At 43.9% G+C, this 24,881-nt stretch overlaps 1 protein-coding gene across 2 annotated transcripts in view; it reads left to right on the forward strand.

Annotated features, from left to right (window-relative positions):
* The first annotated feature begins 14,499 nt into the window (after window positions 1-14,499).
* The window catches only part of OXSR1 (oxidative stress responsive kinase 1), a 100,866-nt gene continuing 90,484 nt past the window's right edge, over window positions 14,500-24,881 (forward strand). The window contains exon 1 of one of the 2 annotated variants that reach the window (XM_029244176.1): window positions 14,500-14,901. In XM_029244176.1, coding sequence (XP_029100009.1) covers window positions 14,832-14,901 — 70 coding nt within the window. In that variant the 5' untranslated portion in view covers window positions 14,500-14,831. The remainder of the gene's footprint in view (window positions 14,902-24,881) is intronic. The other variant, XM_029244175.1, reaches the window with a different exon arrangement.

Here is a 24,881-nt window from a genome sequence, read left to right on the forward strand (position 1 = left end):
AGTATCTGCAAAAACTGTAGTGATATCACCTCTTATTCCTCTTATTGCTATTTGTGTCTTCTCTCCTTTTTTCTTAAAAATTAATTTATGTATTTATTTTTGGCTGCGGTGGGTCTTTGTTTCTGCACACGGGCTTTCTTTAGTTGCAGCTAGCCAGGGCTACTCTTTGCTGCGGTACGCAGGCTTCTCATTGCGGTGGGCTTCAGTAGTTGTGGCATGTGGGCCTCAGTAGTTGTGGCTCGCGGGCTTTAGAGTGCAAGCTCAGTAGTTGTGGCACACGGGCTTAGTTGCTCCGCGGCATATGGGATCTTCCTGCACTAGGGCTCGAACCCGTGTCCCCTGCATTGGCAGGCAAATTCTTAACCACTGCACCACCAGGGAAGCCCTCTCCTTTTTTCTTTATCAGCCTGACTAGAGGTTTAAAACTTATATAGATTTTTCTCATAGAATCAATTTTTGGTTTCACTGATTTTCTCTACGGTTTTTTGTTTACTATTTTACTGATTTCCACTCTGGTCTTTATTATTTCCTTTCTGCTGTTTGAGTTCAAATTACTTTTTTTTTTTCTATTTCTTAAGATGAAAGCTGAGGTCATTCTTTTCTTCAATTAATTAATTAATTTATTTTATTTTTTGGCTGCATTGGGTCTTCGTTGCTGCGTGCAGGCTTTCTCTAGTTGCGGCAAGCGGGGTCTACTCTTCGTTGCAGGGCACTGGCTTCTCATTGTGGTGGCTTCTCTTGTTGCAGAGCACGGGCTCTAGGCACATGGGCTTAGTTGCTCTGTGGCATGTGGGATCTTCCGGGACCAGGGCTCGAACCCATGTCCCCTGCAATTGGCAGACAGACTCTTGACCACTGCACCACCAGGGAAGTCTGAAAGCTGAGGTCATTGATTAGTAACTGTTCTTCCTCTGTAACACAGGCATTACTGCTAGGCATTTCCCTAAGCACTGCTGTTGAATGCCCAAAATGTTTATTCAGAAGCTGTATTAAACTCATAAATGGCACCATTTCCAGGTGGGCCCGGCCAGACACCTGGTTCTTGGACACCTTTCAACATGTTGGGGAAAGGTTATTTGTAGGAATAGACACGTATCATGGGTGTGGATTTGCCTCCCCTGCCTGCAGGATTTCTGCCACCACCACTAGTTTATGGACCTGCAAAATACCTTATCCACTGCCGTGATATCTCACATGGCACTGCTCCTATCTTAGGGACACATTCTATGGCAAATAAAGTGTGACAGTGGCACCACACTCAGAATTCCTGGTCTCACCACATGCCCTACCATCCAGAAAGACCCAGTTAGGTAGAACAGTGGATTGGCCTGGTTAAGTCTCAGTTTAAAAGCCATAAGTCAGCAGCCAGTATACAGTGCCATCTCCCCCATAACCAAAATGCAGAGCTTTGGGAAACAAGGGGTAAAGAATGTGGTAACCCTCCTCACTTTTACACCACAAGAAACACAGAGGAATTTTTGTGCTTCCCATCTCTGCAACCTTGAGCTCAGTGGGTTTGAAAGTCCTAGCGCCAAAAGGAAGGATGCTTCCGTAGGGGAATACAACCATGGTTTCATTAAATTGGAAGTGGAAACTGACTCCTGACTGATACACGTTGTGGCAGAGACTGTCCCCAGAATCTAGCTTCTCTTTATTTCTTTAGGAACAGAACTCCAGAGTTTTAATTGCGCATATGGCCACCATGCTTTCCCAGAATTCTGTGTAGTTAAGGTTGGTAGACTATTGTTCGTAAGACATTTGTTCCATCCCTACTCTCCTCCCTTCATGGGAGGGGTATACTTCCTACCCCACTGACATTAGGCTTGGGTATAACTTGTGTTGGCCAATGGGATGTTACAGACATGATCCAAGCAAAGGCTTTAAATGTGCTTCTGCAGTTGGGTGGGCTAAGGCCTTCATTTTGCCATTCTGATCCTGGATAGGTAAGTGTAAAAGTGAAAGGGCTCAGATCTGTGCAAGGTCACAACCTTGCTCTAAGGCCACCTTCTTTACATAGCTCCTAATCCATATACATGACTTGCAAAGGCCTATGTATGCTGCCATTACCATGAAACTCATCACCATGAGAAGCACAGGCCCTGGGCAGCTTGCTGTTAGCAAGAGGATGAGAGATACATGGAACAGATTTGAACCCAAGCTGCAGCCTGGAGCCAAGACCAGCTGAGTCCAACATAGACCAGCCAAACATCGGCTGATCTGAAGACATGTGAACAAGAAATAGATGCTTACTGTTGTCTACCACTGATATTTTGTGGTTGTTACACAGCATTTTTGTGGCAACAGCTAAATGAGACCTTAGGTCTGGCCAGGTGATTAAGCTACAGGCAACAGGATGTAAGAGAAAGTGATATATGCCTGGACAAAACAATAATTCAAAAAGACACAAGTACTCCAATGTTCATAGCAGCACTATTCACAATAGCCAAGACATGGAACCAACCTAAATGTACACTGACAGAGGAATGGATAAACAAGATGTGGTACACATAGACAATAGAATACTACTCAGCCATAAAAAAGAATGAAATAATGCCACTTGCAGCAACATGGACGGACCAACAGATCATAGTAAGTGAAGTAAGTCAGAAAGAGAAAGACAAATATCATATGACATCACTTATATGTGGAATCTAAAATATGACACAAATGAACTTATCTACGAAACAGACTCACAGATATAGAGAACAGACTTGTGGTTGGGAGTTTGGGGTTAGCAGATGCAAACTACTATATATAGAATGAATAAACAACAAGGACCTACTGTATAGCACAGGGAACTATATTCAATATCCTGTAATAAACCATAATGGAAAAGAATATGTGTGTGTATGTGTATATATATATATATATATATATATATACATATATATATATATATATAAAACTGAATCACTTTGCCATACACCAGAAACTAACACAACATTGAAAATCAACTATAGGGACTTCCCTGGTGGTCCAGTGGTTAAGATTGCTCTCTCAATGCAGGGGTCACAGGTTCAATCCCTGGTCAGGGAACTAAAATCCCACATGATGCATGGTGTGGCCAAAAAAAAAAAAAAAAGAAAATCAACTATACTTCAATAAAATAAATTTTCAAAAAAGAGATTTATGCAACTTTTTTATTTTAATATTTATTTTTTATTTACTTTCGCTGTGCTGGGTCTTAGTTGCGGCATGTGGGATCTTTAGTTGTAGCATGCGGACTTCTTAGCTGCGGCATGCATGTGGGATCTAGTTCCCAGGGATTGAATCCAGGCCCCCTACATTGCGAGCATGGAGTCTTTCCCACTGGACCACCAGGGAAGTCCCTATATGGAACTTGTAATTCATGACCTTAACAAAATGGTGTGTCCTCTACTTTCCCTACCCACTTCACGCTGCAGGAATGTGGGTGCAGCAATGCAGTGGTGGGAGCTAAAAGCTCAATGTTGAGGATGGCAGACACAGCATGGGAAGGGCCCGGGACCTTGATTATTGGGTTGAACTATCAGCCCCAAACTGCTTACACTCAGACATTTATGTACGAGAAAAATAAATTTCTATTTTGGCTATTGTTACAGAGGAACGCTAGCATTCTTAATGCAGTTTGGGTTTTCTGTCACTGGCAACCAAGAGGCCCTAAGTGACAAAACAGGTTTGTTGCAAGCCCCCTGCAGTGCTCATCCAACCACAGTCCCACCATGTCCGCTGATGGTCTCCTCCTTGGTCTGCTGTGGGTCCTGCCCACTTTGCAGATGAACACTGGGCCCATGATCTGCTTCTGTACAAAGGCTCTCATTTCCTGCCCCCAGTAGCTGTGAGGGTGGCAGCCAAAGGGCTGGCTTTAACTGGACACTTCATATGCTTGCCCTATAAAGCACAAAAAAGGTTAGAGCAGGGATGCACACTAACTCACCCTATAACTCAGAGGTGCAAAGACAATGTAGCTTGTTTTCTGTAATCTAATCTTTCCTATAAGCCCCCAACCTGCTGGGCAGGAAAGGGAGATTCGCGCTTGCCGGTAAATATTAAATTATCTGGTTCACACAGTGTCTTTCAGAGTAACCTGGTCTCTCTTAATGCTGCTTCTCAGGTCTCTTTCCCTCCCCCCCTCACCTTGTCAAGAAGGTCTGGGGGTGTGGGAAGGGAGAGGCTCAAATATGACCTCACGGTAGAAGGAAAGGGTTGCCATGGATCATTGTGAGCAGGTCCTTATACTGTCTTCTAGTTCTGCCATGAAATACCTGGCATGATTCCTGAGTTCCTATAATTACCTGCTGAGATGCAGTGGGCCTCATCTGGCCTCTGGAGTGTGATGCCAGCCCTCAGAGCTGAAGTCCATGGTCCCAACCATTTGCCTTCTGCCATAAAGCCCACCTCTGCAGGCCTTTTCATTTCAACTCTCTACACAAGCCTCTACAGCACTTCCGCATGCTTTGATAGGACACAGGGAAGCTTTTGACCTCCCAGACCAAGTATAGGCTGTGAGGAACTGGGTATGGTATCCTGGTGTTCACTGGCCTAGACTCTGCCCTCCATCATTCCTACATTATTGTTCCTACAGCATATTGGACATGATGCAAGCCAGCCTGCAGTCTGCCCCAAGCCATACGTGGGGAAGCAGCCCACAAGCCTCTGATGTTCTGAGTTCTTCATATTTCCCTATCTGTCTTGGATGCTTCTACAGTTTCCCCTAGTCAAGATTTGGATGGGTTGGGGAGAATGAATAGGGGGAAAAAAAGGACCCTGGAGCATGCCTGCACTGCTTGCTTTCCCTCTTCTGTTTTTCCTGTTTACACACCTGCAGGTAGTGCTACTTTTATTTCCTCTTACTTTTTTCCCCTCATGGTCTGGACATTATGGTTAGATGAGGTTTCAGCTCTACAGTATGCGAGGAACATCATGATCTGAGTGAGTAAGGCAAGGGTTTTGATAAAAGGGCTGCAGGATAACTGTGAATTGGGGCCCTTCCAAGGACAATTGTATTAATAATCCATCCCTCGAATTTTATCTCTGTTGAAAAACTAAGACCCTTCGCTGGGGTGCTTTGTACCAGCGTCCCAGTTGTAGGTTCTACTCTGCTGCCCTTGGGTCTGCCCACTTCTCTAAATTTTCACCGTGCAAATTCCTTCTCTACCCTTTCTACATCGACGGGTTGAAGTCCTAAGATCCATTCCTTTCCCCAGGCAGTTTGTGGGCACACTCATCTCCTCGCCATACATTTTCTACAGCCTGGTTACTTAATATCGAAGTATGCCATGTTTGTAGGTGCCAATGCATACTTACATGCTTCACCAGGACCTTCCAAGGGGTCCTTGGCACTCCAAATTTGCTTCCTTCCTGGGTCTCCCTGCCAGGTGAAGTGTTAATAACACACTATACACACCATGTGTACATACGTTAACAGGTGAAATTACCCAACTCCATATTGAGAAAGGTTTTTTCCAGACGCAACAACTTTACTTTCTGATGACAACCTTGGTGCTTATGCAATATGGAGTTAGTTCCTCTTTGTTTTCCTGCTTTCAGTCTGTGTCCCAAGGCTTGTCAAGTGCATAAGAAGACCCAATACAGCACCGACTATTCTATAATAGTTACCACAAAGCTACCAAATCTTTAAAATTAATTATTTTCTCTCTAGGATTTGGGTGAGTTAAAACTAAGTGAGAACAAGTTACCCGCCTCCCACAAGACTGAAGCAGAAGAATCTGATAACAGTAGGATAACACCTTCTGTGTGCTGGATGGGGTGGACGGAGCCTAAGACTCTGCTCTACGGTCATGGAGAGCCCTCCCTCTGTCACAGTCCACTGCCATTCACCAGGGAAGTAACATCAGTTCCAGGGCCCAGGTCTCTTTGGATGATGGAAGACAATCCCATCTTTAGGCAGACTGCTCACAGCTATGCACCTGGAGAAGAGTTCATAAATGTAGGCGCACTGCAATTGATAGGGCACTTTTGTCCACATTTCTCGATGTCCTGATACTTCCAACTCAATGTCCAGTCAGGCAGGGGCGTCTCTAATTTTGGTACACCTGAACCCCAAATTCACTCATTCAGGTTGGGTGCTAAAGGCAAACAAGGCTTTACAATCCACTGAGAATCAAAGAGAAAGCCTTCATTTCCTTCCCCAGACACTGCAATAAGAAATTAGGCAGTGCTGGGACTTCCCTGGTGACACAGTGGTTAAGAATCCACCTGCTAATCAGGGAACATGGGTTCAATCCCTGGTCTGGGAAGATCCCACATGCTGTGGAGCAACTAAGCCCACGCACCACAACTATTGAACCTGTGCTCTAGAGCCTGTGAGCCACAACTCCTGAGCCTGCATGCCACAACTACTGAAGTCCGCCAGCCTAGAGCCTGTGCTCCGCACCAAGAGAAGCCACCGCAATGAGAAGCCCTCACACCACAATGAAGAATAGCCCCTGCTCGCCGCAACTAGAGAAAGCCTGTGCGCAGCAACAAAGACCCAATGCAGCCAAAAAAAAAAAAGAGAAAGAAAGAAAGAAAGAAATTAGGCAGTGCTATGGGCAGCAACAATGCAGCAGTGGTATGGTGTGAATGACATCATGCAGATGGCGGCTAAAACCGGTTTTTCCTGAGCAAGCGGACTTGAGTCAGACACACTGTTGCTCAACCTCCACCTCCCTAATGCTTTCTTACTCTAGTCCCACCAACTAATAAGTAACAGCTATCAGTTACCGAGCGCTTACAAGCCAGGTGCTGTGCTAAGCATTTCCAGGAACTTCTGGAGGAAAGTTTCGTAACCTTTCTGAGTTTGTTTCCTCAGCTGTAAAACTGGCATAAAAACCTCACAAGGCTATTTTACTGACTGCATGAGGTACTTATTTATATCCCTTAGCACAGTTAAATCTAATTGTTGCTATGAAGATTTTATTGGGCTTTTTATCTGAATTTATATTAATTTAATGAACCTAGGCATTAAATTCCATGCTGTCTGAATCTATCCAGTTCCTGCGTTCAGAGAGTGAGGTACACCAAGTTATCAGAAGATAAATGTGAGTATTCAGTTCCTGAGTTTAGTTAGTGAGAGATACCTGCATTTTTGAATGTTTTTATAAACTACTGCTGTGCCTCGGAGATTCTGATACTCCTGCCTAAGGCTGAGAATTGAATGGTATATACATTCTTGCAAATTTTCCTAAAAAGGAGAGAAATGCAGCTCTTTATACATTTCTAGACTGTCATCATGCTGGCACGGCTTAAGGTGGGCAAATAACCAACACCACCAAACCCGAAACTCCAAGAAAGTCCTTTACTTCCTACTGACTGATAGGATATCTGCCACTCCTCATGGGTGATCCACAACCCAATTTGACATACAGAATACTCACAAAAAGAGAAGACTATGGTTAGCTGGCAGCACAGGTTAAGTGCCCGGAAATGGTCTGGGTGAGGTAGTATGTATACACGACTTCCCTCAGGGCTGGAACAATCTCACAAAAAGCATTCCAAGCAGGGAGGAGGGGAGGGCTGACCATCAGCTGAACCTGGCAGAGCCAGTAAGACTTGGATGGGTGGAGCAGAAGAAAAGTGGCATTCCTGGAAGGAGGAAAGGCCTGAAAAACGGCAGACAAAATGAAACCAGGTTGAAGAGAGTGTTGGATGTTCCCTCAGCTTGAAAGAAGGAATGGGCAGACTGTGGGGTACCATAAATATTATTACTGCCCGAGCCATGAGAAACCAAACTTAAAATTATGAAATATACCTTAAAAAAACACATAAACATATAGGAATAGTTGAGCACTTGTGTACTCATCACCAGGTTAAGAAATAGCACACTCGGACTTCCCTGGTGGCACAGTGGTTAAGAATCCGCCTGCCAATTCTGACATGGGTTCGAGCCTTGGTCTCGGAAGTTCCCACATGACACTGAGCAACTAAGCCCCGTGTGCCACAACTACTGAGCCTGCACTCTAGAGCCCACAAGCCACAACTACTGAAGCCCACATACCACAACTACTGCAGCCCGTGCTCCTAGAGCCCGTGCTCTGCAATGAGAAGCCACCACAATGAGAAGCCTGCTCACTGCAACTAGAGAAAGCCCATGTGCAGCAACAAAGACCCAAGGCAGCCAAAAATAAATTTATTAAAAAAAAGAAATAGCACACTACCTGAATCTTGGAAGTCTTCTGTGTGCCCTATCCTGGTTGCATCCCTTTCCTTTCCCCTAGAGTTAATCACCAAACTGATTGCTGTTTCCTTGCCCTTCTTATTCAATTGTGCCTACTTCTGACCTTTTTGTGAGTTCCCTTTTTGTGAGAGAATGTCCAACACTCTGTTCAACCTGGTTTCACTGTGCCTGCCTTTGTTCAGGCCTTTCCTCCTTCCAGGAATGCCACTTTTCTTCTGCTCCACCCATCCAAGTCTTACTGGCTCTGCCAGGTTCAGCTGATGGTCAGCCCTCCCCTCCTCCCTACTTGGAATGCTTTTTGTGAGATTGTTCCAACCCTGAGGGAAATCATGTACACTTACAGTCACACTTCTAAGTATTCTTCTGTTACTTTGTTGCTATCATCATTGTTCTGAGATTTAGTCAAGTTATTTTATGTAGCTGCATAAGTACCTTTCCACATAAAGTATCCACTGTATAATTATCTTTACATTCTATTTGGGTGCTTTCCTTTATTTATTTAGCTATTACAAAACATGCTGATATAGATGTTCTTGTGTATATTACTTGGAACACACATACAAGAGGTTATTAACATATATATACTTAGGAGTGGAATTGCTGGGCTATAGGGGAAGCACAGGTTCTATTTTACTACATAATAACAACCTGCTTTTTCCAAAGAGGTCACAGCAATTGACATTCCAACTAGCAGAGGATGAGAGTTTCTGTTGTTCTTCATCTTAGTATTTTCTGCCTTTAAAATTTTGCCTATCTGGTGAGAGTGAAATGGAATCTCATTTTAGTTTTAATTTACATTATCTTTATTAATGAAGCTGGGGTTTATGGGCCTCCAAAATATTTTTGTGAAATTGATCTTAATGAATTTCTTTAGAGAATTTACATTGTTAGTGTTACACAATATTGGAATATTTTCTCCTTATAGTTCAAACAATACACAAAAAGCAAATGTGTATTGCACCTCCACCCATCTCCCAGACCTTATTCCATATATTTATATATATATATGTTATAAGTTGTTATAAGTTTGTGTCTCTCCCAAATTCATATGTTGAAATCCTAGCCATCAATGTGATAATATTAGGAGGTGGGGCCTTTGGGAAGTAAATAGGTCATGAGGGTGGCACCCTCAGGAATGGGATTAGTGCCTTTATAAGCAGAGACATGAGAGCTTGCTCCTGCCCTCTGCCATATAAGAATACAATCAGGAGATGGCTGCCTTTAAATCAGGAAGCAGGCCTTCACTAGACATCAGATCTGCCAGCATCCTGATCTTTGACTTCCCAGGCCCCAGAACTGTGAGAAAAAATATTTGTTTTAAGCAACCCAGTCTATGGTAATTTGTTATAGTAGTCCAAACTAAGTCAATGCAGAAATTTATCTATAACTTGCTTGTTTACCTTAATTATAGATCATTCCATTCCAGTATGTACAGATCTACTTCATTCTAACTGCTATGTAATATTTCACAGCATGGATGAACCAGAATTTCACCGGCCTCCCCTTCTTAAATTAATTTTTTTTGAACAGGTAATATTTGGATTTATAAAGTCCAAAATGTACAAAAGAGTATATCCTTCCTACTCCTCTTCCTCAATAAGTCAGTAGCTCTGGCCTGGCTGCAACCAAATTTACCAATTGTGGCAGAGATCGCCTAGATGTTGACTAATCCCATTTCTTCTTGCTGGACACAGAAGAAGCCATGTCCCAGTTTCCTTGACTTCAGTTCTGACCAACACAACCTGGGAAGAAGTAACAAACACAACTTCCAGTGTTGGCCAGCTTTTGTAGTGTTCTCCCTCTCAGCTAACCAGCTGGCTGAATGCAGAGGGTCCAGCAGAAGACTCTAAGGAGGTCCTAGAAGATGGTGGTGCCACAAGATGGAAGGAGCCAAAATCTAATTCTCTGCTTGGAGGAAAGGGACCAAGGACATATGTATTGGACTATATGTGTGTGAGAAATAAGCTTTTGGGTTAAACCAGCCAGTTTAGTTTAGTTTTGGGTTGTTACTTCAGCTAGCATTAACACACAAATTTCTTATTTATCCTAAGATGTTCTACATAATATATACAAGCAATTACCAATCCTCTATCAATGGACACCTTTATCCAAGGTTGTTTCCAGTTTTCCCCTATTACAATAATGTTACAATAAACATCCTAATGAAGGAGGTTTCTAGACATATTAAACCTTTAAGAGACAGCGTTTGAAAAGTAGCAGGCACCTAGGCACCTGCTCCATCTCAGTCAGGTATTTCCCATCTTTTGCTCAATTCAACTTGAGATCATCACGTTGGCATGGTGCCAGCCTGAGAGAACCTGAAGCTACTCTCTGGCCCAGAACCCAGCTTGATGCTGAGACTCTACTTTCTGCATGGACTGATTTTTCTTTTCCTACAATAACCTCTCATCTACCTATTTCTTACAGGCTCTGAGCCCCTGTCACCTTGGACATTCATTCCCTGGGTTTGCCAAGATGTCAGCTTCTCCCCAGGCTCCAGACTCCTAGCTTGTGCATGTCTTCTCTACTCGCAAACTCCATCGATTTTTAATCAACACCATGCCTGAATACGTGCCTGTACAGGGACCATTCTAGGCACATAGGCGGGAAGCACACCTATGTGAGGAATGGGTGTTATCCCTTCTCACAAGAGATGACTTTATACTACATATGACGTGTGATACTGGAGAGAAGGGGGTGGGGGTGGGGAGACAGATTCCAGCAGTTTACAGTTGGTCCTGGAGCTGATGTGGAAATGCTGAGAAAATCAGCTTAGGACAAAGACATAAACTTGTGCTTTTCTTTATATTCAGGTTTCTCACAAAAGGTACATATTAATTTATAGACTTCAACTCTCTTTCTTTAATGGAGCCTATAAAACTCGAATTAAAGCTGTAATTATCACTTCAACACATCATTAGTCTTGAAATCAGTCCTTTTTCCTCTACCCTGCAGGTGCTAAAAGCAAAACACAATGCAGGTAAGTTGCTTAAAGGCAACAGAGAAAGAAGAGGAAGCATGAATATACTTTCCCTCCCAGCTTTTCAGCCCAATGATTCTCAACTTCTGGGTTTACACACTGTAGTAGATGCTGTCTATACCCGTACATATCCTTTGGGCCTTCTCTGACGTTTGGTTTCAGAGAGTTCTAGTATGTGAGGAGGACTGTCTGTGTCTCTTGCTTGAGTGCATTCTCTGACTTTAGGAGCATGCTTTTCCCAGCACTGAGGTGGGCGGAAGTGCAGGAGCATTAACAATAAAGAGGAAAAGGAGTTGGTGGGCAAATACGTCAGCTTCCTTGCCTGCTGGTGGGGCAATTCCAAGGTGCGTTCCAGTTTCTCAAATAGCTACACAGTCTCCCCTCTTTAATATACCCTTGAATGACTTTCCTTCCTTTCTTGTCTCACCTCACCACTCCTTCAGAATGCCTCTTGAGGTCACCTCCTAAATAAACTATTTGCATCCAAATCTTTTCTGAGTCTGACTTTGGGAGACAAAAGAAGACAAGGACTCCTTTGAAAATGTGAGGAAAAACAAGGTCCCACTCTTCAGGAAAGTATGTCATACTTTCAAGAAACCTAGGTAAGATTTGGTTAAATTTTGGTATTAGGGCAAGGGTTCAGAATCACCTTAACCCCCTTTTCCCCCAATCCCCCAAAAGATTACTGAGGGAGCCATATACAAGGACCAGCGGCCTAAGAGGAATGAAATTATTACTTCAATAGCTTCGAAAGTGCCTAAAACCCCGTTGTAACCTGTTTAGAACACACTTTGCATGGCTGGCTCCCTCGCAGTTTTCTCATAGAGGTTTTCTCCAAACTCCCTAACTATTGTCCATCACAGTATACTCGTCTTTTCCTGCTTGATGCTTTGTAACGTAATTCCTCATCTATGTATTTGCTGAGTTGTTTACTCTTCCTCTATTAGACTATAGCTCCATGAAAACAGGAACTAAGTTACTTTGTTTACCACTGTACACCCAGTGTTTATGACAGTGCTATCACATGGAAGATACTCCATAAGCTGAGAAAGAAATTGAGGTTTTGGCTTCTGGTCTCAAACAGCCACCAATTCCTTGCTCATTAAAAACATGGGAACTTCATGACCATCAGCCACATGGAGAAAGCCCAGGAGACAGGGGAAATAAAATGACCAGATCTGCAGAGCAGGTTCTGGCTCAACTAAACCATCAAGCTTTGTGCATTGGAGGAAGTAGAAAAGAACCCATCAACGAATGTATAGTGGCCCTGACCACCAAGAATGTGGGTCAATTAACATCGTGAATTTTCATTATTAGGTCAGTAGCTCCTTTTCACTGGGGAAGAAGAAGAGAGAAAGGAGGAAGGTGGCCAGATTTCTCCCTGAAGTACATACTATTCTGCACACAATTTCAAAGGAGTAAAAACCCCACAAACTTTCTGAAGGTTGTTCATGGTCCACACAGGCCAATAAATCCAGGTTAAGAATTTCTGGTTTATGGATCTTTCTACTGGTACAAACCTTGACATCTCTAATCCTTACTATCAGCATTAGCTCCTCTCTGATAGATTTGATCCCCATCCCTCTTCTCCCTGCAAAAAGAAAAAGGCAACACGTGGCAGTAAAGAAGGTGTCAGTAGTTAACAGCTGAAACCAATCTCTATAGCAAGGCCTGTGCTATGTTTCCAAACTTGGGAACTCTGGCACCTTTGCCGTGACTGGAAGAGTCTAGCCTCTCAATTTCCACCTGTTGATAACATGTTAACTATGCAGGGTCTCCTCCTCCATGAAACATTCTCCAATCCCACCAAGCAGGTGGAAACGCGTTAACAGCTTCATTGCTGCAGCTCCTAGTTGACTGCTTTTGTTTTTTTCATAAATTTATTTTATTTATTTATTTTTGGCTGTGTTGGGTCTTTGTTGCTGTGCACGGGCTCTCTCTAGTTGTGGCGAGCAGGGGCTACTCCTCGTTACAGTGCACGGGCTTCTCATTGCGGTGGCTTCTCTTGTTGCAGAGCACGGGCTCTAGATGCGTGGGCTTCAGTAATTGTGGCATACGGGCTCAGGAGCTGTGACTCACAGGCTCTAGAGCGCAGGCTCATCAGTTGTGGAGCATGGGCTCAGTTGCTCCACGGCATGTAGGATCTTCCCGAACCAGGGATTGAACCCATGTCCCCTGCATTGGTAGGCAGGTTCTTAACCACCACGCCAGCAGGGAAGTCCCACTGCTTTCGTTTTGTAGTCAGTGGATTTCCTGCACAGGGCTTCCAGTGCCTGGCATGGCCTGGGTGAAGGTCTCTTTCGTAAGGACTACTACTGGTCTAAAAGACATCCAACTGAGAAGAGCTTCACACCTAGCCCAATCCACGTCAGTACTCTTTATCCCATTTTACCAAGTATGTTCAATTTCACCTCGTTAATTTCTCCAACGGCCCTAAGTGGTCAACCTGTGAAAACTCAAGTTCAATGAGGTCACACAAAAGTCAAGGCCTCTGAAACGACCTCAGATCTCCTGGGCCAAACCTCACTTGTTTAATGGCCCCAGCCGCCTCTGGGGAAAAACTCCAACCTTCCGAGGCCCCAAGACAGGTGCTCATTTAAGCTCCAGACCCAAAGTTGAGTATGGACAGAACACCCTAACCATTAAGGTTACTGAGAAGGCCGCGACGGGCGCTGCAGATAGAACTTCCGCCTAGAGAAAGTGTCGTCACGGGGCGAGCTTCCGGTTCCCCTGTCTCGTGGCCCAAGGCCTTTTATCCCACTTGGCAGTTGTCCACACTCCAAAGCTACCCCACCCAGCTGCTCCCTCGGGTTTCTCCACACCCTGCGGAGCCGTCTGCACGTCTCGAGGGTGTGACGGTTACACCGCGACATCTCTTGGGAGAACTGTGCAAAGCAAGAGGCATATCCGCCACCCTGAAGGACTGGAGCCCTGTCAGAGAACGGCGCTCAGAGCGCCTGCTGGCGGGACTAATTTATGACTGACGTCCACACTCACCTATTGCCTTTCTGATTCCTTCTCAAATAAGCCAATGAATGCGACAGCGGAGACGGCAACGTGACCCCGCCGCCAAAAGTGGCTCCGCCCCCTCCACTAAGCCGCCGTTTGGTTGCCATGCTCAGTGTGGCTACCGCTTCTGCTACTTTAGGCTCTTCTCTGGCTTTCCGATGCCCTTGTTGAACTCCTTTCAAAGCATTTCTTCCCTTCCATTGTCAACTTCCTCCTCCTCGGGCTTCTTACTTGCTCACTGCTCATCCAGCCACACTTGAAATGGCGGCTGGAGGCGGGGCCGAGGCGGGGCGTGCCCGGCGCGGTGACGTCAGCGCGCTGCGTGTCGGCAGGTGGAGGGAGAAGGGAAAGTTTGGCCCGTGCGTGGGGCTGGGGTGGAGGGCGGGACAGAGGGGCTGGGCCGAGGCGAAGCTCCTGTAGCTGCTGCCACGGAGGCCGAGGCCGGGACCTGGGCCGGGCAGGGGAGTGCCGGCCGCGGAGGAGCAGGAGGCGAGGTCCGCGGGTGCTTCGAGCCCCCCGCTGCTCTGCCGCGCGGCCACCCGGCGCCAGGCGCCGTCGACCCGTGGCTGTTCCAGAGGCGGTTGGTGGGGGCGCGGCGGCAGCGGTTGGGGGTGGGGAGAGGCGCGGCGAGGAGAAGAGGGAGGTCAGCGAGTTTGAGGGAGGGCTGAGTGCCGTGCCGCCGTCATGTCCGAGGACTCCAGCGCCCTTCCTTGGTCCATCAACAGGGACGATTACGAGCTGCAGGAGGTGATAGGTGAGAGCTGGCGCCGCGGAGGGGGGAGGTGCCGCGCTGGATGGCGGGTGACACGCGGGAACGAGGGGACCCGCGGGAGCTCGGAGGGCGCAGGGCTCCCAGATATTCGTGGGCGCTCGAGTGGCCCGGGGGTTGGTAGGGAGCGTGGGTGAGGCTCCAGGTTTGTGCAGCGCGTGCAAGGCATGGAGGGGATTTTGAGTGGCGCGCCTGTGCGGCGCGGTGGGGTGGGGTTTGAGAGGCTCACCAGAGATTTGTGTAGTGACAGATGTTTGAACCTGAGCGACAGATGTGTCTGAGAGAGAAAGAAAAGTGAAGGTATGGGACAGGCCTTTACGAGGCGGTGCGAGAAATGGGGTATTGCAGTTGGGGGCACGGCCACCTATTCGGGGGTTGGTGGCTTAGGGTGCTTTTGTTCACTCCCGCATCCGTGCGAGGACCCGCACGAAGTGCCAGGCGTTGCTGCGGTAGAGCTGGGGATTCTCTCCAGATGAAGCTGCAGGTACCGCACTGAGCGATGTAGACACAACTTACGACTGCTTGGAATTGACTTTCTAGTCAGGGAGGTAGACAGTAAATAAGTAGGTAAATAAAAAGAATTACAGGTCTTGGCAAGTGCTAGGAAGGGAATAAACAAGATGTTCTGATAGAGGATAACGTGGAGACCTAGTTGGGGCAATTTCAAGGAAGATGCTTTTTCTGAGGCGTTTACATGTAAGTTGAGCACTGAAGGATGAGAGAGTCTTAAGAGCCTAGGGAAATTTTTTCCCGACTGAGGGATGAGGAAATGCAAAGGCTCCTGAGGAGGGAAAGAGCTTGGTGTGTTTTAGGACCTGAAAGAAGACTGGTAAGGTTAGAAAGGTAAGGGAGAAGCCAGATTTTAGGGATCTTCTCAGCCGAGGAAAGGATTTTGGAATTTTATTTTAAGTGTTATTGGAGGGCTTCAAGCAAAGACCTGAAACAATCCGATGGACCTGGCTATTGTGTGTGGAATGGATTTGAAGGGGGTCTGGGAATACCAGTTGGCAGAGACCAAAACTTGCACAAACATGGATTGTAATTCTCACAGAGGCACAGTGATTGGGGGAGGGTGGGGACTGGGGATGAGGGGAGTATTTGTTAGACAACAATAATCTAGTGATTTTAGAAATCAAAAGGGGGTGGGTTTAGCTAAACAGAAGCTCAATCCAACAGACACGAGCAGACCCTTGTGTGTTGGAGGAAGGAGATTGTCTGCTTTGCCAGATCAGCATCCAGTCCTAAATTAGTTTTATAACAAAGAGTGTCTGAAAACTCCTTAGCTGTCTTGGCGGGGTGGGAGGTGGTGGCGGGGTGGGTAGTGTTTATTGCACCGTGTAGGTGTTTAGAGAAACTTTGTCACATTTCTTTTTTTCACTTTACTCCTTGTTTCAAAACAAATCTGGCCTAAGTTTTATCTGAAAGACAGCACATCTTTTTCCTTAAGCCACTTCATGGATCTTTACTACATGCTGGGTCTTTGATGTGTACTGGTTGGTTCTAAAGACAGCTAGCTAGGTCTCTGTCTTGATTGATTGCTTCTGAGTCCCTCAATCACAGTTTCTTATTGAAAAAAGGGATTAAGTGGGAAGTTCCAAAATGATGTCTAAAAAGTAAGGAAAGGGGGTCCTTATCATTTTAGAAAAGGAATTTTGATTTTCTTTCTGGTAAGGTGTACATCTTTCTAGGGTGAAGAGGAGGGTTGTAGTTGTTCCGAATGCCCTTGCTATTAAGATTGCACAAGGCTCTAGAGCTTTAGAAACTTGTTAATTTGGTGTCCTCAGACCAATAAGGTGTCTGAGTGAGCAAAAGGGAGGCTCAGGCCTCTGGGTTAGGGTTAGTCTTCATCTTATTCTCAAAGTGGTCTGTGGATAAAAAGTTAACTCCAATGTGATTTGACCACCTTATTTTTAAAAACAATTTTACTCTGAGGTATAATTTCACCCATTTTTAGTATAAAATTCACCCATTTTTAAATATAAAATTAAATGATTTTTAGTAAATTTATTGTGTTGTGCACCAATCAGCATAATACAGTTTTAGAATATGTTCATCACCCCAGTGAGATCCCTTGCGCCTGTTTACAGTTAATCCCTGTTCCTACCCCCAGTTTCAGGCAACTGCAAATCTACTTTCTGTCTCCATAGATTTGCCTTTTCTGGACATTTCATATAAATGGGATCGTGTAATATGCAGTTTTTTTTGTTTGGCTTCATTCACGTAGCATAATATTTTTTCATTTTTAAAAGCAATTTATATACCATAAAATCCACCTGTTTTAAGTTTACAGTACTATAGTTTTTTAGTAAATTTACAGAGTTGTTCAGTCATCACCACAATCCAATTTTAGAACATTTCCATCATTCCAGAAAGATGCCTCATGTACATTTGCAGTCACTCCCTGCTGAAGACAACCACATATCTACTTTTTGTCTCTATAGATTTGTCTTTTATGGAAATTTCATATAAATATCGTATAATATGTGATCTTTTGTGTTTGGTTTCTTTTACTTTGTGTAATGTTTTTTGAGGTTCATCCATGTTGTAGCCTGTATTAGTACATTTTTCCTTTTCATTGGACACCACTTGATGGACATTGGGTTTCTTCTGCTTTTTGCCTATTTGGAATAATGTTGCTATGAGCATTTACATCAAATCTTCAGTGACCATGTTTCATTTTTCTTGAGTGGAATTGCTGGGTCATATGGTAGATTTATGTTTAACTTTTTAAGAAATGGACAGACTTTCAAAGTGACTGTACCATTTTACATTCCCATCAGCCGTGTATGAGGGTCCCTATTTCTTTACATTTTTGCCAGCATTTGTTGTCTGTCTTTTTGATTATAGCCATCCTAGTGGATGTGAAGTGGTATTTGATCATGGTTTTGTTTTACATTTCTGTAATAACTAATAATAGAGAGTATCTCTTTTTTTTTAACATCTCTATTGGGGTATAATTGCTTTACAATGATGTGTTAGTTTCTGCTTTATAACAAAGTGAATCAGTTATACATATGTTCCCATATTTCTTCCCAATAGTATCTTTTCATGTGCTTATTTGTTAGCTTTTCATATCTATTCTTTGGTAAAATGTCATTCAAATCTTTTTCCCATTTGGGTTGCCCATTGGGTTGTTTTCTTCTCACTGAGTTATAGAGATGTGTGTGAGGGTGTGTATTCATTCTGGATATGAGTCCCTCACCTGATATATGATTTCAAATATTTACTCTCAGTCTTTTTTTGGGGGGCGGGGGGGGGGCGTGCCACAACTTGCGGGATCTTAGTTCCCCGACCAGGGATCTAACCCGCGCCCCCTGTAGTGGAAGTGCAGAGTCTTAACCACTGGACCACCAGGGAAGTCCTGAGAAATCTTTAGTAACCCAACATCACAAAGATTTTTTTCCTATGTTTTCTTCTGTTATAGTTTAGCTCTTAAATTTAGTCCTCTGGTATATTTTGGGTTAAGTTTTCTGTAAGGTGTGAGGTAAGGTGAACCATCTTGTTTTACAGATGAAGACACTGAGACATAGGAAGGTAAAATGACCTGTCTAAAGTCAGAGCTAATTATGGGCAGAGCCAGTACTGGTGTCTAACTGTCGCCTAATCCAGGATCCTTATTTCTGCATCTGCTTTTGGTTTTTGGAAGTATCTGAAGATGGTGGTCATAATCTCATCTTTTTTTTTTTTTTTTTTTTTTTTTTTTTTTGCGGTACGCGGGCCTCTCACTGTTGTGGCCTCTCCCGTTGCGGAGCACAGGCTCCAGACGCGCAGGCTCAGCGGCCATGGCTCACGGGCCCAGCCACTCCACAGCATGTGGGATCTTCCCGGACTGGGGCACGAACCCGTGTCCCCTGCATTGGCAGGCAGACTCTCAACCACTGCGCCACCAGGGAAGCCCCATAATCTCACCTTTTAAAGGAAATATCCTTACAATGAAAAAAAACTGATCGGAGCAGATATTTTGTAGATAACCCTTTAGATATAGTTAGATTTATTCTCTTTTGTGTATCCTATTTTGTCATTTTTTTTAATGTTCTCTCTCTCATTAATAAGTTCCTGAAAGTTCTTAATGTACTTCCACTCCTCACACACTCTCTCTCACCCCATCTACTCAAGAGGGAGGAAAAAAAGTTTTTCCTTGAACTACAGCCTAGTGCAAGTAGCAAGGCTCAGTAAAGCAGTGCATGCTTATTCTAACTTTGCTTCCATGCCAAAATGTTTGGAATACAGTATTTTGTAATAAGCTGTAAGTAGCTTTCCAAATGAATCTTTGTAATTTCTTCAGATTATACTCATTTTTTTTCAGGAAACAAATGGTTGAAGTCTGGGCAAAAAAGGCTTGGGGGAATCTTTTTGAATTTTCTGTTTCCAAAGGATTGTATTTTAAGGAAATGGTATAATGCTGTCTCCTTTCTCATCAAAGCACATACAGTTATTTGAACTATATATCTTTTTCACATGTGCTACTTAGGACTGTATTTGGGGTTAGTTTCTCGCATGGTTTTATTCTCTCTTTTTCTGGCAAAATCTTATAGAGAAGAGAAAATTCCCTTCCTAGAACATAATAAAAGCATACAAGTTGGGAATTCAAAGGACTTCCTTTTAAGGTTTCCCTGGTGGCGCAGTGGTTGAGAGTCCGCCTTCCGATGCAGGGGACACGGGTTCGTGCCCCGGTTCGGGAAGATCCCACATGCCGTGGAGCGGCTGGGCCCGTGAGCCATGGCCACTGAGCCTGCGCGTCCGGAGCCTGTGCTTCGCAACGGGAGAGGCCGCAACAGTGAGAGGCCCGCGTACCGCAAAAAAAACCCGACTTCCTTTTAAAGAATTGTATCATCTTAAGCATGCTTTGGCAAAGGTTTGAACTTTAAGTATGATTACTTGTAAAAGATGTAGTATTGGTCTCACTATTAATCATTTATCTTTTCAGTGTTTTTGAGCTCCTGCCTAACCCCTACTATTGCATTGGCACTTCTGACCAGGTGTTGTACTGTATTTGACGTGTGTTGAAGCAACTGTAATAGTATGGGCTTTGGGGTTAGACTGACCTGGATTCAAATCCTGGCGTTAGCTCTTACTACCTATCTGATCTGGGGCAATTTATATAACTGTTTTAGTGTCAGTTTTTTGTCTGTAAAATGGGAATAATGGTACCCATGTCCTTGGGGCTGTTGTGCAGATTAAGTGTAGTTGTTTGCAGGAAGCTTTTAGCTCGTATTCATTACTCCATACAATCTCTTTGTTATCTCTTTCTTTTTTTCTTCTTTTTCTGTTTCCTAATTTTTGGTACTGCCATAAAATGTGAAATACATGATTTGGAATCTTGTAACACTTGTAATCTTGTAATGTTTTGAATCTGTTGTAATGTTTATTGGACCATCACTGCATCTTTTTTTTTTTCTTACTTCCAGATCTTATTCAGGTTTAGATGGATTTAAGGATTTATGCTGGACATGGTAGTATAGCAGTGTAAGGCCCTGCCACCTGTTTTATTGCCCACGATACAATATAGTGGCAAAGTGGGAAACCAGTCTGTCAAGGGCTGTGCCATGTGGCTTTTGTTATCATGCATTTTTTTTTTTTTTTTTTTGCGGTATGTGGGCCTCTCACTGTTGTGGCCTCTCCCGTTGCGGAGCACAGGCTCTGGACGCGCAGGCTCAGCTGCCATGGCTCACGGGCCTAGCCGCCCCGCGGCATGTGGGATCTTCCCGGACCGGGGCACGAACCCGTGTCCCCTGCATCGGCAGGCAGACTCTCAACCACTGCGCCACCAGGGAAGCCCATTTTGGTTTTTGTTTGTTTGTTTGTTTTGGTTTTTGTTTTACTTTTTATTTATTTTTTGGCTGTGTTGGGTCTTCATTGCTGCATGCGGGTTTTCTCTAGTTGCGGCGAGCTGGAGCTACTCTTCTTTGCAGTGTGCGGGCTTCTCATTGCAGTGGCTTCTCTTGTTGGGGAGCATGGGCTCTAGGTGCACGGGCCCAGTAGTTGTGACTCACAGGCTCTAGAGCGCAGGCTCAGTAGTTGTGGCGCATGGGCTTAGTTGCTCTGCGGCATGTGGGATCTTCCTGGACCAGGGATCAAACCCATGTCCCCTGCATTGGCAGGCAGATTCTTAACCACTGTGCCACCAGGGAAGTCCCGTGTTACCATGCATTTTTAAAAGTCTCAATAAATATTTACTGTTTACCTCATCCTAGGTTTAGAAAATTGTTCTTTAAGATCCGTTTTTAGTAAGGTGTGATTCACCTACCTTTGATACTGTGGTGAAGGCAGCCTACTAGCTTTATTCTCTACTTTCCCTACCCTTTTAAATTTTCATTAGTTGTTCACTAGCTACACATTTGATGTCTAAGGTATTGGTTTCCAAATACAGATTCCAGGATCCCACCTCTAGCTCTTCCATAAATGTGAAAGCCGTTATTTTCTATTGATAGAGTGATGCTTAATGGTTAGTGTATTTTCTCCCCCTGATTGGAAGACTTAGCTATGATAACATTTTCAATAAGGCCAGCATTGGGCCAACAACCTCATAGGGTTGTATCAAATAGGGATTGCATTTGGCTGCATGTAATGGAAAACAAATAATAGTGGCTTAATAAAATACTTTTTTGCTCCCTTTATATGACACGAAAACTGGAGTGGCAGCCTAGGTGCCATTAGGCACCCAGGCTCGTAGTTTTTCACTCCACTCCACTTAGCACTTGACTTGCATTCTCATAGTTGCAAGACAGTTGTTCCACCCCTAGCCTTGTGCTTGTGTTCCAGGCCAGAAGAATATGGTAAAAGGACAAAGTCACATGACAACTCAGCTGGCTCCCTTTCAAAGGGCTTTCTTTCCTGGAAGCCTTACTCAGTGATACATTTCTATTTTATTGGACAGAACTGTGTCATTTGGCCATTTGCAAATGAAATGAAGCTTTTTATCCAAGCATGTTATTACTTAAAGCAAAATAGGTAAAAGTTCTCTTATTAAAGAAGGGAAAACTGTATGTTGGCTAGGCAACTAAAAATGTTGGCCTCGGGTTTTTTTATTTTAATTAAAATAGTTAAATAAGACACTGCAAGTAAATAATTTAACCTGACAAATAATCAGTTAATGTTAGCTTTAAAGAGTCAGTTGCCTACTAATTAAGAGTATGGTGTTGAAACGTCATGTAGTTCTGGTTTCTAGGCCCTACTCTGCATCTTACTAATTTATGACCTAAGTCTTACCTTTGCTTGCATTGCTTTGTAAGATCAATAATACCTAACTCATGGGATTATTGTGAGAATTAGATGAAAAAAAAGAAGTGCAAGTAAGGAGAGTGCTCAGCATAGTACTTGGCGCACAGAGTAAGTGCTCAATAAATGGTAACGCTCACGATGGTAATAATGAGGTAATGCCCGTGAAGACTGGGCTATTTTTGTGTTTGTTCTGCCCCAAATGAGCAAAATTTTTTTTTCTTGAAAATATATGCCACTACTTGAGTCATGAATCTATTCAACAAATATTTACTGACCTCCACTTGTGTGTCAGGCACTATTTGGATGCTAGAGATACAGCAGCAAAGCAGACAGACAGAGATCCCTTGTGGTGGTGATGAAGGACAAATATAAAGTAGGGAAAGGGGTTGCGAACTGCTAGGGATAGAGGTGAGTTTTAAAGAGGTCAAGGAAAGCCTCACTGAGAAGGTGACATTTGAGGAAAGACCTGAAGGAGGTGGAGAAGTGAACATGGTGGTTATCTGCAGGTAGTTTGGTCTAAGCAGAGGGAACATCAGGAGCGCAAAGGTCCTGAAGAAGGAACACACTGATGTGACTAAGGAATAATGAGGTAAGGGTGGCTGGAGCAGAGTAATTCAGAGGTTGAAGAGGCAGACCGGTTGAAGAGATCAGGAGAGTAAGGTGGTAGGTAGGGATGGATGGTCCTGGCCATCAGATGGTATGAAGCGTGGTAAGTCATTGTGGTACTTGGCTTTTGCTTTGCGTAAGATTTTATGTTTTAAAAGGACAACCTGGGCTGCTATGTGGAGAATAGTTTTTTAAGGGTATGAGGGTAGGAGAGGTTATCCAGGGGAGAGAGGTAGTAGTGGAGGTGGTGAGAAGCAGTCAGACGTTGGTGTAGCATATTTTGAAGTTAGAGATATGCCATTGGATTGGATGTGAGAAGTATCCAAGATATTTGGCAGGAGCATCCAGAAGGATGAGGTTAATATCCGTCGAGATAGAGATCACCAGAGTGAACAGGAGCGAGAGATGATTCATTGCAAAACCATCAGGCTGCTTGAATAATTACTCAGAGCATATGGCAGTGTCTTTATTTTCATCTTTGTATGGAGAGAGAGCGTGATTTTTATGATAATGACTGTCCTTACAGCTGTTTCTGTAAAGGAGCTTTAATTTTCAGTATGACTCTGACAAGAGGGCTTATTCAGAAAAAGGTTTATGAAATTGTAAAGTCCTGTATTTTCCATGGTTCAGGTGACAGTGCCTTAGTCATCTTTCAGAATAAACAGTCTGGACTAGCTGTTTAGTTGGTGTTAAAGCCTTACTGAAAAATACTTAAAATCTTTAGAATATGTATCTGTAATAGTGACGGTTGGTCAGAATTTGGGGGGAAAATATCTTCAGTTGATTTGGTTCATTTGATTTATTTTTTCCTCACAGGTAGGAATAAAATCCATATTTTTGCTTACTCTTTTAAATTTCAGGATCTAGTAAAGTGGAGGGAGACTGTGAAATTTTTTTTAGTTCCACTCATGCCTTTGGGCAGCTCCTTTTCTGTCTCAAGAGATAACATTACCCAGTTTGAGGGATTTCAGGAGAAAGCTCAGTCGTGGTTTTTCACTTTAATCCATTCTGGTGTGTAATGTACACTAACATAGCAGTTAAAGAACCAGCTAGGAGAGGACAGAAGAGTGGAAGAGGGGACATGGGGGATGGTGCATGGAGGATGCAAAACATGTAAAATAGTGAACTTCTGAATTAGGATGCTTTATTGGAAATTGTTTTACATTTTCCATTATATTATTCTTCATATTAAGCCAATGCTTATTTGCTGGCATTAGAACAGTAGCTTTCACACTTTGACTAAACCATTCCTAACAGTTACCTTTTACATATTTTCATGTGTATTTACACTGAAGTAAAAGTTTTACAAGATAATATTTGCATTTTTATTTTTTTATATATTTTTTAATTGAAGTATAGTTGATACATAATGTTTACTTTTACTGTGTGCAATACATACTGATGGTTTCTAATTTGATTCTGTTTTCTCTAAGAAAAATGATGGTTGAAACCCAGTAAGTTGACTTGTGGTTTGAATAATTCCTCATGAAGGAACCTGCTTTAAAGAAGAGAAAGAAAAAATATGTATTGTGGGGCTTCCCTGGTGGCACAGTGGTTGGGAATCCGCCTGCCAATGCACTAAACACGGGTTTGAGCCCTGGTCCAGGAGGATCCCACGTGCTGCAGAGCAACTGGGCCCGTGTGCCACGGCTGCTGAGCCTGCGCTCTGCTTCGAGCCACAGCTCCTGAATCCCGTGTGCGTGGAGCCCGTGCTCCGCACGGGGAGAGGCCGCCGCAACGAGAAGCCCGCGCACCATGACAAAGAGTAGCCCCCGCTCACCGCAACTAGAGAAAGCCCGCGCACAGCAATGAAGACCCAGTGCAGCCAAAAATAAATAAATAAATTTATTTTAAAAAATATGTATCGCACAGTAATTATATTAAGAAAAAGCAATTTTGAGTAGAATGCTTCATGTAAAATACAACATGCTTTCAATATTTTTCTTCCCCCATGCCCTCTTTTGTAAACATTTTTGTGAAATTACTTTAAAAAAAAATAATGTATTTATTTATTTATTTTTGGCTGCGTTGGGTCTTCGTTGCTGGGTGCGGGCTTTCTCTAGTTGCGGCGAGTGGGGGCTACTCTTCGTTGCGGTGCGCGGGCTTCTCACTGCGGTGGCTTCTCTTGTTGTGGAGCA

The sequence above is a fragment of the Monodon monoceros genome, unplaced genomic scaffold, assembly GCF_005190385.1.
Source record: "Monodon monoceros isolate NGI ecotype Baffin Bay Population unplaced genomic scaffold, NGI_Narwhal_1 Super_Scaffold_3, whole genome shotgun sequence".
NCBI classification, from domain to species: Eukaryota; Metazoa; Chordata; class Mammalia; order Artiodactyla; family Monodontidae; genus Monodon; species Monodon monoceros.